The following is a 16,121-nucleotide window of genomic DNA, read 5'->3' as shown; positions in this document are numbered from 1 at the left end:
TTTTGCTTTTATTAATTTGCCATTCATTCTTAATTTTCATTACAATCTACCTGGTTACATTTTTAAAATATTTTTATTTTCAACCTTCTATGTCTTTTTAATTTTACATATATATTTCATAATAAGCATAAACCTGAATCTAACTTTTTTGTTTCATCTACCCTCTCTTTTTTCTTTTAAAAGAGAGTGTTAACCCATCCATATTTAGGTTTTTACTTATTTCTGACACTTTATGTTCTGTTTTGTATTTGCCATGCTTTCTGAGTTTTCTCCACCTCTCTCAACACACTCTGTATTTGCTATCATTTACTGAAATAATTGCATTTTCTTGGTGCTCTTTTTATTTCCTTTAAAAGTTCTGTTTGGAGGATTTACATCTAATTTCCAATGTTTCTCAAAACGGAGTCCAGGATCAATTGTATCACAATCACCTTGGCTGCTTTTAATTTTTTTATTGTGATAAAACATACATAAGATTTACCATTTTAAGTATTATTAAGTGTACAGTCCTATGATATTAAGTAAATTAACATTGTTTTGTAACCATGTCCACTAATTATCCATCTCTATAACTTTTTCATCATCTCAAACTAAAACTGTACCCATTACATAATAATTCCTTATTCCTTCCTACCCCTAGGCCTTGGTAACCACCATTCTATTTTTTTATCTCTATGAATTTGACTATTCCAGGTATCTCCTATAAGTGGAATCATACAATATTTGTCCTTCTGTGTCATGTCTGGCTTATTTAACTTAACATAATGTCTCCAAGATTTGTCTGTTTTGTAGCAAGTATCAGAAATCCATTCCTTCTTAAGGCTAAATCATATTCCATTGTACATATATACCATATTTTATTTACCCATTCATTCTTTACTGGACATTTGGGTTGCTTCCACATGTTAGCTGTTGTGAATATACATGCTATGAACATGAGTGTGCAAATATCTGTTTGAGTCCCTGCTTTTAATTCTTTTGGGTATATACCCAGAGTGGAAGTGGTACTGCTGGATCAGATGGTAATTCTATGTTTACATTTTGAGGAATCACAATATTGTTTTCCACAGTAGCTGCACCATTTTACATTTCTACCAGCAGTGCACAAATGTTGTAATTTCTCCACATACTCACCAAGACTTCTTGTTTTCTTTTATTTATTTATTTTTAATAATAGTCATCCTAATGTGTGTGAACTGGTATCTGATTGTGGCTTTAATTTGCATTTCCCTAATGATTAGTGATGAGTATCTTTTCACGTGCTAGTTGGCCATTTGTATCTTTTAAATCTTCTTTGGAGAAATGTCTATTCAAGTCCTTTGCCTATTTTTGAATTGGGTTTTTTGTTGTTTTTAAATGATACAGATTGAATTGCATCCCCCAAGTTTTATGTATTAGAAGCTTGATCCACACTGTGACAGTTTAAGATGGTGGGAAATCCTATTATAGTAACTAAAAGGTGGGGTCCTGAAGAGGTGATTAGAACTGAGGACCATGCCCTAATGAATGAATTAATAATGGTGGTCATGGGCATGGTTCTGAGGCCTTTAAAAGGAGAGCACATGAGAGTCTCTCTCTCTGCTCCACCATTCTCACCACTTGAGACCCTGCATTGCTGAAATCACCACCAAAAAAGGCCCTCACCATAAGTGTTCCCTGAACTTTGGACTTCTCAGACTCTGAAACTTTAAGCAATAAATTTTGTTATATTACAAAGTACCCAGTTCCAAGTATTTTGTTATAAGCAACAGAAACGGACTAATACATTGAGTTTCAGGAGTTCTTTATATATTCTAGATATTAAAACTTTATCAGATACGTGATTTGCAAATATTTTCACTCATACTGTGGGTTGCCTTTCTACTCTGTTGATAATGTTCTTTGATGCACAACCCGGGGCATTTTTTAAAATGTAGACTGTAGAGTCCCATTCTAGACGTACAGAATCAGAATGCCTGGAGGTGGAGTATGAGCATCTGTATTTGTAAAAGGGGTACCAGGTGAACAATTAGATAGGATGAGTAAGTTCTAGTATTCTACTAAACAGTACAGTGACTATAGTTAACAATAATGTATCGTATATTTCAAAACAGCCAGAAGAGAAGATTTTGAATGTTCTCACCACAGGAAAACAATAAATGTTTGAGATGATGTTATGCTAATTACCCTGATTTGATCACTACATACTGCATACTCATACATGTATGCAAATATCACATTGTACCCCATAAATACATACAAATATCGTGTCAAGTAAAAATAAAACATTTAAAAAAATGTAGCAGGTGATTACTATGCCCCTCTGTTTTAGTTGTTGCCCCTAAATTTTTGGCTAGCATTTAAAAACATTTTTTGGCATAAATTTAGAGAACTGACCAGTATATCCTGATTCTTTCCTAAGGAAAGAAAAATTCTAACACAATTTTACTCCTCTCCATCCAGACTCTGATGTTTTATTGAAATTAGATGGAGTTTTAGTTCTTGATTGTTACTAATTTTTTTGTATTATCCCTTCATATTGTTGGGAATTGTTTCTTTGTAACTGCATTAAGCCTCACAGCCACATTGCCAACAGCTTTTTAAGACTTAACTATAAATATCAGAACTTTCTTTGACTATCACTGATTTTTGAATATTTTGGCTTCTAAGTATATAGATTAATATTTCATTTGTTGGATTATATCCTTGAGCAATGTTTTCAGACCATGAGTAATAAATCTTCTAAGTTCCTAGGTGTCGATAGTTGCTTTTATTTTGTCCTTACATATTGATATTTTAGCCACTGATTACAACTACAAGTCAAAATAATTTTCTTTCACATATACTCATTTGAATTTTGTCACGTTGGCAACTCTACTGTCATCCAGACTCCTATAATATAGGTGAAAAGTCTGTCCTGTAAAAATAAGTCTGATTCTCATCTCTTTATTGATAACTTACTTTTTTCTTTTTGTTTTGGTTTTTATAAATCATTCTCTCCCTCTTTCTCACTCTGGAATTTTGGTGAAAAGTCTGTCCTGTAAAAATAAGTCTGATTCTCATCTCTTTATTGATAACTTATTTTTTTCTTTTTGTTTTGGTTTTTATAAATCATTCTCTCCCTCTTTCTCACTCTGGAATTTTTTAGCCCTTCTCTTTATCTTTGGAACTTAGAAATATCACCATGACATATGTTTTCTCTCCCTCTCAGTCATTATTCCTACTTAGTACTCAGTGGCCCTTCAAAATCAACAAAAATTTTCTCTGATTATGTCATCAGTTATCTCCCCCTCTCCCCACTGTCTCTGGTCTTTACTTCTGGAATAGGCTGATGATGGTTTCTGGGATTTTTCCCTCAATTTGTCTTTATTTATATTTCATATCTATTTGTTTCTCAACTTTTTGTTTTAAAATATTCATTCCTTTTCTCTTCCATATTAATTTCTATCTTTAGCCGTCTCCATTTTATTATCAAGAACTTCTATTGAGTTATTTTATTTTGGCAATAGTTTTAACTTTATTTTTTGGTGTCCTATTCTTATGTTATCCTTTTCAGTGTCTGTTTTTCACCTTGGCCTTTTTCTTTCATGCGGCTAGTTTTATTAAAATGTATTGTAATTCTTAAATTACCATTCATAATTAAAACGAGGAACTAGGTGGATTGCACTGGAAAGCTGGTCTGGGTTTCCACACCCTGAGCAGATCTATTTAATCATTTCCTCTTTTTCTGCTCTGTGGAGATCTGGGAGTACTTCAGGTTTGGTTCTGCCTTATGATGTGGTTCCAACATCCATTCTAGGAACCCTTCTACAGTCATATTTATAAAATTTATGAGATTATTTTTCAGTTTTAATCAAGGAGCACTTGCTACAGCCAATCCCTCTATAAATATGGCGTGTGGGAGAAGAATTTGTTTTATGTCAGCACATTAATTAATTTCCCAGAAGGAAGTTCTGGTCTACTCCTACATCCTATAGCTGCTAACACTATGCTTGAAATTTCTCTGTTCTCTCCTGCAGACTTTTGAGTGTGGTTTTTCCCTGCTGATTTATTGATTACACAAATTCTATTTTCTTTCTATCTTCCAGGAGTTTCTCAAAACTTATGATCTACAGTAGAACTGTCCTATTTTCCTGCAGTATTATGGATGTATTCCGTCTTAAGTCATTTGTCATGTTAATGAAATTTTGAGATGGATGTAAAATAAATGGCTATTATTGGCCTGCTATTTGAATTCAGAAGTTCAGGGTTAACTCAAATAGAAGTTTTCACAAGTTTTCCCTTCTTTTCTAATCACAGTCATAATATAAGCAACCTAAAAAGTTCAGGAGTATTTTTAGATTAAAAGTATTTGCAGGTCATTTAAAATTTTTTCAGCATTATACCTGTCAATGGCTTGAAGATCATTGGCTGGATTCCAAGTAGGATCAAATAATATAACAACATTGGCACCAACAAAATTGAGTCCTAGTCCACCAGCCCTGGAGGAAACAGAAAAGAGCACAGTAAAAGAGCAAAAACTCATTGTTGTACCAGATCTCTATAGCTAAAAGAATACAATATTGCATTAACATCATGAAAGTAAGATGATTAAAACACAAATATGCTGCAAATCAAACACCCATGGCATAATCTTTTCTACCACTCCAGAAAATCCCTAAAAAATTGACCATTAGAACCCATGTAAATAGGTTGTGCTGGTTTTTACATCTCTTGGATACTCAAATACTTTTCTGCAAGATTTTCCTAACGTAATTTTTAAAAACTTTTAGCATATTCCAGGTAAATAAAGAAATACACACATTTTAAAACTCAATCCAGGAATAAACACGCTACTCTTCATTCCTCCCACCAAGTGCAGCTAAAAATCCTGGACATTATATTCAAAATAAACTTAAGACTCTAGGTGGAGAGAAGACAGACAGGCTAGGAACTACAAGACCTAAGGAAGAACATGGCAGTGAATTTCCTGGCTTTCTTGTTCCTTAATATATCCCAGGCTGGGCTCTGGAGAAGCTAGCAAACTGGAAAAGTTGTCACATAAAATGCCCCAAGAAAAGCCTTTTCCCTTTAGCCTAGTTCCCTTTAGAACCAGGAAAGGTGTAGCCTTGCAAGACAGAAAAATGTTAGACAATCACTACCCTACTCCTGTCAAACGCCAACAAACAATCTATGGCTCCATCCCCACCCTAGTCAGCAAAGGCTGAGTGTAGGTGCTAGACTTCCATCCTTGCCTAGCTATAATGAGGCACCCACCACTCACCCTGCTGGGGTGACTCCAGAGAAGACTGAGTTAGGAGCTGTAGCTTTCATTTTCTGCCCAGTGATAACAGGGTTTCCCTCCATGATGTCAGGGGAGGCCATGTGGGAGCAGTAATGAAGCACCTCCCTCTCAGAGTGTCAGTAGAGGCCCAACAGGGAACCTAGATTTCCACCCCTACTTGGCCAGCAGGGTGTCAGAGGAGGCATACTTAAAATGGAAAACTTAAATAAGATAGCGAATCTCAAGATGTAATAATACTCATAATACTCAAAATGTCTAGATACAATAAAAATCACTTATACCAAGAATCAGGAAAATCTCAGCTTGATTGAGAAAAGACAACCAACAGATGACAATACTGAGATGAATCAGATGTTGGAATTATCTGACAAGGATTTTAATGCAGCCATCATAAAATGTTTCGGCAAGCAATTACAAAATGCTTGAAACAAACTCTAAAAACAGTCTCAGCAAAGAAAGAGAGAATATAAAGATGATCCAAATGAAAATCTTAGCATGGAAATATAGTTGATATATAAAACATGCTAGATGGGCTCGATAGCCTTAGAGACCTGAGGGACAATAACCAAAGAGCTAACACTCATTACCATTGGAGTACCAGAAAGAAAAGAGAGTGAGACTGAAAAGTATAGTTGTCCATCCTTATCCACAGTTTTGCTTTCTGCAGTTTGAATTACCAGTGGTCAACTGCGGTCTGAAAATATTAGTTGGAAAATCCCAGAAATAAAGAATTCATAAGTTTTAAATTGTGCAATGTTCCAAGTAGTATGAAGAAATTTAACACCCTCCTACTCCATGCTGCCTAGGACACAAATCATCCCTTTGTCCAGCTTATCCTCACTGTATGCACTACCTGCCTATTAGTCACTTAGTAGCCATTTTAGTTATCAGATTGACTGTCACAGTATCACAGTTCTGTGTTCAAGTAATCCTTATTTGACTTAATAATAGCCCCAATGTGCAAACTTTTATCATAGTATATTGTTATAATTGTTCTATTTTATTATTAATTGTTGTTAATATCATACTGTGCCTAATTTATAAATTAAACTTTATCATAGGTAATTATGTATAAGAAAAACACAGTATATATAGGGTTCAATACTATCCACGGTTTCAGGCAGCCACTGTGGGTCTTGGGACATATCCCCTGTTGATAAGGGGGATTACTATGTTCAAAGAAATATGGCTGAAAACCTCCCACATTTGGCAAAAAAAAACATAAACCTAAAGATTCAAGAAGCTAAGTGAACTACAAACAGGATAAACCCAAAGAAATCCATGCCAATGTCATTATTAAACTCTTAAAAACAAAAGACAAAGAAAAGAACCTTGAAAGCAGCCAAAGAAACACAATGAATTATCTTTAGGAAAACACCAATTCGACTGACTGAATTTCTCAACAGAAACCCTGGAAGCCAGAAGGACATGACACAACCATTTTGAAGTGCTGAAAGAAAACAGCCGTCAACTCGGAATTCTATATCTGATAATATCTTCAGAAAGAAAAGAGAAATCATGACATTCTCAAATAAAGGAAAACTAAAAGACTTTGTCACCACCGTACTTAATCTGAAAGACTGACTAAAGGAAGATCTTTAAACAGAAAGGAAATGATAACACAAGGCTTGGTACTTCAGAAAGAAAAGAGGAGCATCAGCATGAATAAAAATAGGGGTGAATATAAAAACCATTCTATTTCTCATGAGTTTCATAAATCATATTTCATGATTAAAGGAAAATTATAACACCATCTGACATGCTACTCAATGCACATAGAGGAAATACCTAGAGCAATTACTTTAAAAGTGGAATAGGTAAAGAGACGTAAATGTCAGTAAGATTTCTATGCTTCATTCAAACTGGTAAAGCTGTATACCAGTACACTGTGAGAAGATACCATGTGTATTGTAATACCTAGAGCAACCTCTAGGAAAACTATACAAAGCAATAAACTCAAAAACACGATAAGTACATATATATAGAATCCTAAAAATGTTTAAATAAGAGAAACAGTGGACCCAGAAACAAACAAAAAAAAAAAAAATTAAAGAAAAGATATCAATAATCAGCTTAAATGTAATGACCTAAATATACCATTTAAAATCAGAGATTGGCAGAGTGGATAAAAAAAAAAAAAAAGAACATAATCCAACAATATGCTGCCTACAAAATCACACTATAAATATGATGACATAGGTAGGCTGAAAGGATAAAATGGTAAAAGATATATGCAAACATTAGAAAGAAGTGGGAGTGGCAATATTAACATTAGATAATGTAGACCTCAAAGCAAAGAAAGTTACTAGAGAAAACAGTACATGATGATTAAAAAAAACCCTCAATCTATCAGGTGAACACAACAAAAAAAAATAGAACTGAAAGATACATGAAGTCAAATTAATAAAGCTTGAAAAGAGAAATAGACAAATTCACAATTATAGTTGAGGATTTCCACATAACACACTCAGCAACTGACAGACTTGATAGAGAAAAATAAGTAAGGATAAATAAAACAAACCTCAACAAATTTAAAACAATTGAAGTCACACTGAGTATGTTCTCTGAACATAATGAAATCAAACTAGAAATACATAAGGAAGATAAAGGAAAATTTTCCAAACACTTGGAAATTAAACAACATACATCTAAATAGCCTGTAGGTCAAAGAGGAAATCTTTAAAAAAAAAAAAAAACACACACACAAAGAATGACAAGAATTTAATAAAAATGAAAATACAACATATCAAAATACGCAGGATGCAACTAAAGCAGTGCTCAGAGGAAAATTTATACTACTAAATACTTATATTAGAATAGAATAAAGGTCTCAAATAATCTGATGTTCTACCCCCAAAAAACTGGGGAAAAAAGAGAAAAACTCAGAGCAGACAAAAGGAAGAAAATAATACATATAAGAGTAGAAATCAGTACAATTGAACACGGAAAAACAATAGAGAAAAATTGATAAAACAAAAAACTGGTTCTTTGCTAAACTTCTAGTAAGAATGACAAAGACAAAGAGAAAATACACAAATTACCACCATCAGGAATGAAACGGGATATCACTATAGATCCTGCAGCTATTAAAGTGATAAGTGAATACTCTGAACACCTTCATACTCATAAATTCAACAAGTTAGAAGAAATGAACCAATTACTCAAAACCCACAAACTACTAACATCAACTAAATGAAATAACCATTAAAGAAATTGAATATATATTTAAAAAATTATTAGGAAAGAAAAATCTACAGGCCCAGATGTTTCCATTGGAGAATTTTACCATTTACAGAAGAATTAACACCAGTTTTACAGAAGCTATTTCAGAAAATAGAAGAGAAAGAAACATTTCTCAACTCATTGTATAAGATTAGTATTACCCTGATACCAAAGCCAAAGACAGTGGAAAAAAAGAAAATTACACACCAATATCTCTCACGAACTTAGATGCAAAAATCCTTAACAAAATATTAGTAAATCAAATCCAGCAATGTATAAAAAAATAACTATCTTTACCAACTGAGATTTATTCCAGGAATGCAAGGCAGTTTCAGCATTTGAAATCAATCAATGTAATCTACTCAGGCTAAAGAAGAAAAATCACACGACCATATCAATTAATACAGAAAAAGTATATGACAAAATCCAGTACCCATTCATGAGAATTTCTCAGGAAATTAGGAATCAAGGAGAAATTCTTCAACTTAATAAAGAGCATCTACTAGGAAGCACAGCTGACATCACACTTAACGATGAAAAGCTGAACGCTTTCCTCTCTAAGACTGGGAACAAAACAATGATTTCCTCTCTAACCACTCTTCAACATAGTATTTCCAGTAAGTAAAAAAAGAAGATATACAGATTGGAAAGGAAGAAATTAAACTGTCCTTATTTAGAGATGACATGATTATCTATGTAGAAAATCTCAAGGAATCCATGAAAAAAAACAAACTGCTAGAACTAATAAGTAAGTTCAGCAAAGTGGCAGGGTACAAGATTAATATGCAAAAAGCAATGTGTTGCCATATCCTAACAATCAATGTGTGGAAACTGAAATCAAAAAATATAATACCATATACAATCACTTCAAGGAAAATGAAATGCTTAAATATAATGAAGCACATACAGGATTTGTATACTGAAAATTATAAAATGCTGATGAAAGAAATCGACAAAGATCTAAATAAATGGAGAGATCTACCATGTTCATGGATTGGAATGCTCAACATAGTAAAGATGTCAATTATTCCCAAATTGAGCTATAATGCAATTCCTATCAAAATCTCAGCAAGGTTTTTTGTAGACATAGACAAGCTTATTCTAAAATTTATATGAAAAGGCACAGGTCCTTGAATAGCTAAAACAATTTTGAAAAAAAAAAAAGAATAACTTGGAGGGATCACTTGACCTATACAGATAGCTACAGTGATCAAGACAGTGTGGTAGTAGCAGAGGAAGAGATACAGATCAATGATACAAAACAGTGATCCGAGAAACAGTGTAATATGCCAAGTGATTTTTGACAAAGGTATAAAAGCAATTCGATGGAGGAAAGATAGACTTTTCAACAAATAATAATGCAGCAATTGGACATCCAGATACAAAAAACTGAATCTCAATGTAAATCTCACACTGTACATAAAAATTAACTCAATCACAGACTTAAATAGAAAATGTAAAACTACGAAACATTTAGGAAAAAAATAGGAGAAAATCCTCAAGATCTATGGTTAGGCAAAGAGTTTTAGACTTGATGCCTAAAGGATGATCCATAAAAATAAATATTTATAAATTGGACTTCATTTACTTATTTTTATTTATTTATTTGTTTACTTTTTTATTAGACATACATGTGGGGTACAACGTTAATTTTCAATAAATGTGTACAATGTGTGGTGTTTAGATCAGTATAGTTAGCTTATTCCTCATTACAATACGCAATCATTCTTTGTGTCCACTGACCAATCCCTCATTAGCCCCCCTCCCTCTGCCCCTCCCTTCCCCTTTTCCACCTCTAGTTTTCTAAAAGTTTAGCATATTACTGTGATTGTTGTTTCTTTCTTTCTTTCTCTCTTTATTGTTCATTTGTTTACTTATGGATTCAGCTCCTGGTTACGAGTGAAAACATGCAGTATTTCTCTTTCTGTACCTGGGTTGTGTCACTTAGAATAATTTTCTCCAGCAAAATTAAAAACTTTTACTATAGGAAAGACCCTGTTAAGCAATGAAAAACAAGCTATGGACTGAAAGGAAAAATCTACAAACCACAAAGGACTACTATTTAGGATATATAAAGAACTTTCAAAACTCAATGGTCACTGACAATCCAATCAGAAAATAAACAAAAAACATGAAGAAACATTTCACCGAAGATGATGTCTATAGATAGCAAATAAGCACACGAAGAGATGCTCAATATTATTAAACATTAGGGAAATGCAAGTTAGAACCACAATGAGATATCTCTACATACCCATCAGAATGACTAAAACAAAAAACAGTGACAACAGCAAAGGTGCATGAGGATGCAGAGGAACCTGTTCACTCCTACAGAGCTGTTGGGAATGTGAAAGGATATAGCCATTCTGGAAAACAGTTAGAAGTTTCCTATAAAACTAAACATGCACGTACCTTACAATCCAGCAGTTGCATTATTTAGCATTTATCCCCAAGGAATGAAAATTTATGTTCAAACAAAAACCTGGACACAAATGTCCTAAAAGCTTTATCTATAATAGCTGAAAACGGGAAACAACCAAGATGTCCTTTGTCAGGTGAATGAATGTTCAACAAACTGTGGTACATCATATCATGGAATACTACTCAGCAATAAAAGAAAGGAACTGTTGATATATGCATCAACTTGGATGAATTTCAACAGAATTGTGCTGAGTGAAAAAACAAAACTCAAAATGTTGCATACTGTGTGACTCCATTTACATAACATGCTTGAAATGACAAAATTATAGAAATGGAGAACAGGTTAATAATTTCCAGGGGTCAGGGACAAGGGGAGAAAGGAATCCTGGGGTGATAGAAATGTTCTGTATTGTGACTGTTATCAATATCAGTATCCTGGTTATGATATTGGATTATAGGTTTATAAGATGTTATGTTGGTGGAAACTGGGTAAAGGGTACATGGGATCATTCTTTATTATTTCTTAAAACTACTTGTAAGTCTACAAACATCTCAAAATAAAAAGTTTAAACATACAGCTAACAATAATATCCATATAGATTTAGCATAATCCAAATTCTCCTTCTGGTATTAAAAACTATTTCTACAATGACACATGATCACATTTCAGGCAGCTGGGACTCTACAAAGTACACTTCAGATCGGTCACAATGAAAAGAGAGAGCCAAGAGTTGTACTGCAATAGGATGTCACATGGTCTCTATCTCCACTAAGAATAGAACAAGGTAAAACAACCTCAATTACTTTACATCAGTTGCCTACTTTATAATGAGCTACATCTTACACTTTTTTGGACCCAGAGTTCTTTTCTCCATACGTTTGCTCTCTTGGCTGATGATATCACTCACATACTCACCCATCAAAGCCAAAAGCCATCCTGGGTATGTACAACTATAGACTTTTTCTTCTCCATTATTCTCCCTCCCACTAAAAGCTAACTAATATCAAGTCCTGCCAAATTAACCTCAAAATGTTCTCATGAGTCCCATCTCCGTTCCTATTACCACTGTCCTATTTCAAGTTGTTATTATATAGCCACTTGCATATCTTACTTCATTGGCCTCCCAACTGTCCTCCCTTACCTTAAAATAACACTCAATTCCTATCCATCAGAGATCAGCCGCTCAGGCCTCAATGACCAGGCCTACAACCTTTCCAGCTAGATGCACACCAGTCATTCTTGAACTTTATCCTACAAACTACCAAAATACTTAAAATAAAAAATAAAAAATACTTAAAGTTGCCTTCGTATACTCCCCTCGTACAATTCTTGCTCTTTGTTCTCTTCTTGGCGTGGCTAACTTCTACTTGCCCTTCAAGCATCACTTATGAAGCTCCTTCTACTCTGCATTTACCAAACTGTACTGAAGCCATCCTTTCACATATTTCTGAACAACTCTTCTCCATCCCCATACTTTTTGAGTTACAAACTTTAAAGAGCTGGGGTGGAATCTTTTACATCTTTCCTCCTCCAGGACCTGTCACAGTGGATATTCACTATCTCGTTGTTAAACGGAGCTTTGTTAAATTAACTCATGATTCATCCTACTTAGTCATATATAATGCTCTTCCCTCCATTTATCCTAAGCTCTAGTCACTTAAGTTTTCTAGTGATTTCTGAGCTTATGCTGTTTTCTGTGCCTAAAATGCCCTTTACCTAAACCCGTTTTTCCTTTTTGTTCTAATAAAATCTTATCTACAAAGGGCCAGTTTAAATATGATCATCCTTCTATGGACTCTTTTGATCTACCTAGTCCTTAAATGCTCATGGAACTTCACACATAACTCCAGTAAAGCATTCATTGCACTATATTGCTCCTCAAAGGCAAAAAAATCTGTTCTTCTTCTTCTTGACCTACATTAAGGGTCAATGAAGACAGCTAAAATGAACAAAGGTGTATGGGTTTGAGATAAAATAAAGCAGTAGAGGCAAATTTCAGCAACAGGGTTACAATATGATTCTAATGATTTATTTGAAAAGAGTGGTTTTGAATCTCTGTCTCTTGAAGTGTAGAACAAAAGAAATGTCCTTACCTTTCTGGGGAATTTAAGATATAGTTTTTTGGAATAAAGTTAAGAAAGACAGAAAATGACTTTTCTTCAGAGCTTTCAAAGCTTATGATTCATGGTGTTGGACTATTGAGAGGCACACCTCAAATCCTTAACTTAATCCTTAGAAGTGAATAATTATGAAAGCATTATGGTTCAAGTTACACATTTTTCTTAAAAAATTATTTCTAGTCAACTAGAGCACAAATACTGAAAGTCAGCACGAAGCATGAGGTTGTGCCAGCACATGTGCTACAGACAGTCTTTTTGCCATGAATAGGGACGCCAAAAGTTTTATCTTCACTTAATTTGAACCACGGTTAAGGTACACAGTGAACAGAAGCCACTAAAGACACATTTTTGACAGTTTTTATTAATGTAAAATTACTTATTGGTTTTGTTAGATTCATTATTCAAACAGCGAAAACACATTGAAATACTACTCATTCCTTCTGGAGTAAAGTCATTTTTACAGTAACGGCATCTTTTAGGGAACCGAGTATATATACTATTTGTCTACTGAATTGAAGATATGGGCTTCCCGCATGCTAGACTTTATACGACACCATTTGTGATATTTCCATATTTTGAATTTTCTGGTTTACACACCCTATATTTAGGAAATACTTTATGAGATAACAATGATAAAAGTTTATGTTCTTCAAAAGGAAAGGCAAAACTAAAATCCAAGAACAAAATGATTTTCTTTCTTTTCTTCAATCGTTTTTCTTATCTCCACTGTCTTTCAAGCCTTTCTCTGAAGCTCTATATTTATTGCCAATTTTCCCTTTTCAACTGCCTACGTTGCTTCAGAAAACACAACTCACACTTAGGTAATGCTTTACACTGCATGCTAATCATCCAGGGAAAGAAAAATGGTAATAATTTTCTCCCCTACAATTTCTAGCAAAAGTGGAAAGAAATTAACATTTATTTAGCATTACTATATACCAGGAACTGTGCAAGATATTTTCATATATACTAGTTCAATCATCCTCAAGATAGCTCTATGAAACTAAATATTATCCTCATTTTACAGATGAGAAAATTGAGAATCAGAAAAATTAACTAACTTGTTCAAGGTCCCTTATGAAGTGTCTGGATTCAAATTCCTTTGGTAAGAAAATTGAACGTTGACCCTTTCCAGCTGCGGACTGGTATTTGAGAGAGATACCTAATGAACATGGAGGCTGCTCATTCCTCAGATCCTCCACATTCTATAACTGTGTCAAATAAGTGAACAAAAAAGTATACCTAAACCATAGCTTAATGTTCCATAAAAATGTCTTTAATGTTATATATTATGTTTTCAGTAATATAAATGCTCAAATGAGGTATCCATTTAAGCAATGCTTCTGAGAAAACCCAAGTAAATGTAGAAAGATACCATGTTTATGGATAGTATGGCTTAATAACATAAAAATGAAAATTTTCCTTAAAGCCATTTATAAATTCAATGGTTCTAATAAAAAAATCCAACATCAGGAAAAATGCCAGATGACTCTCTTTTAAATAAATTGAATAAAATGATTATGGAAAGCTAAGGTTTAAGGTGTTGATATTCTAAGATAAAGATAATTCAAAGAAGAAAAGAAATTTCTAGATTAAAAATGTGATTATTTTGAAACTTCCAGGAAGACGGCAGACTAGAGGTGCCCAGGGTATGTTCCTCCTGCAGAAAAAGATCAAAATGGGCCCAGCACCACTGCTGCCACAGTCGCTGGAGACACAGTCAGGTCCCAGAACCATTGCCCACCATACAGCAGCTTCCCACACAGCAGCAGTCCTGCAAGGGGCCCTTTCATAGCGCCGTGGCGTGGACTCCATAGATGTGAGGGAGGTGGCTGCAACCACCACCGCCACTGCCACCACCACGAGGTCACCTCACTTCTGCCAAGGACACTGCAGATATGAGGGAGGCAGCTGCAGATGCTGGTGCACTTGCTACCCCCATGAGGTAACCCCACCACTACTGCAGACACCATGGACATGGGGAAGGAAGCTGCAGCCACTGGTGCTGCTGTCACCCCCACGAGGTAACCCTGCTGCTGCAGACATTACACACATGAGGGAGGCAGTTGCAACTGCTGCTGCAGCTGCCGCCACCACTATCACCACTGTAAAGTAACCCTGCTGCTGCTGTGGACACCATAGCTGCCATGGAGGCAGTGGCAGCCACAGACACTGCTGCTGTTCCTGCAAATTAAGCCCACTGCTACTGCAGACACAGACCTGTGTGGGCTGCTGCTGTAGAGACACGGAACTCCTGGAATTGAAAGATTCACTCAATGAAATAAAAAACACAACTGATAGCTTAAGTATCAGGCTAGAACAAGCAGAAGAAAGAATTTCTGAGCTGAAGACAGTCTTTTCAAAATAACTCAGGCAGACAAAAAAGGGAAAAAAGAATTTTTTAAAAATGAAGAAAATCTAAGAGAGCTAGCAGATGACCTTAAGCACACAAACATTTGAATCATGGGTGTTCCAGAAGTGGAGGGGTATGGAAAAGGCATAGAAAGCCTATTCAATGAAATAATCACAGAAAACTTCCCAGGTATAGGCAGAGACACAGACCTTCAGATCCATAAGGCTCAAAGACCCCCAAACAGATTCAACCCCAAAAAATCCTCTTCAAGACACATCATGGTCAAACTAGCAAAGCTCAAAGACAAAGAGAGAATCTTAAAAAAAGCAAGAGAGAAGTGCCAAGTCACCTACAAGGGAGACCCTATCAGATTAACAGCAGAGTTGTCAACAGAAACTCTACATGTCAGAAGTAAATGGGATGATATATTCAAAATACTAAAAGAAATAAACACCAGCCAAGAATACTATACCCAGAAAGGCTATCCTTTAGAAATGAGGGAAAAATAATATATTTTCCTGACAAACAAAAGCTGTGGGAGTCTGCTACCACATGACCAGCTCTACAAGAAATCCTTAAGGAAGTCCTGCTTCTGGAATCCAAAAAATGACAATCACTACCATGAACACACAAGAAAGAACAAAACCCACTGGTAGAACAAAAATGTAGACAAGAAAGAGAAAGAAACTAAATCTTACCACCACAAAAAGCCATAGTGACAGTGTAATAATTTCCCTACTT

General features: G+C 34.8%; 1 protein-coding gene across 1 annotated transcript in view; it reads right to left on the bottom strand.

Annotated features, from left to right (window-relative positions):
- The window catches only part of ERCC6L2 (excision repair cross-complementation group 6-like 2), a 115,104-nt gene that overhangs the window by 74,336 nt on the left and 24,647 nt on the right, over positions 1 to 16,121 (bottom strand). The window contains exon 9 of the mRNA XM_008573342.1: positions 4,365 to 4,460. Within this exon, the coding sequence (XP_008571564.1) occupies positions 4,365 to 4,460 (96 nt within the window). The remainder of the gene's footprint in view (positions 1 to 4,364; positions 4,461 to 16,121) is intronic.

Source organism: Galeopterus variegatus, unplaced genomic scaffold, assembly GCF_000696425.1.
Source record: "Galeopterus variegatus unplaced genomic scaffold, G_variegatus-3.0.2 Scaffold906, whole genome shotgun sequence".
Classification (NCBI taxonomy): Eukaryota; Metazoa; Chordata; class Mammalia; order Dermoptera; family Cynocephalidae; genus Galeopterus; species Galeopterus variegatus.
Note: the sequence above shows the minus strand (reverse complement) of the source record. Positions and strands in the feature narration are given on the sequence as shown.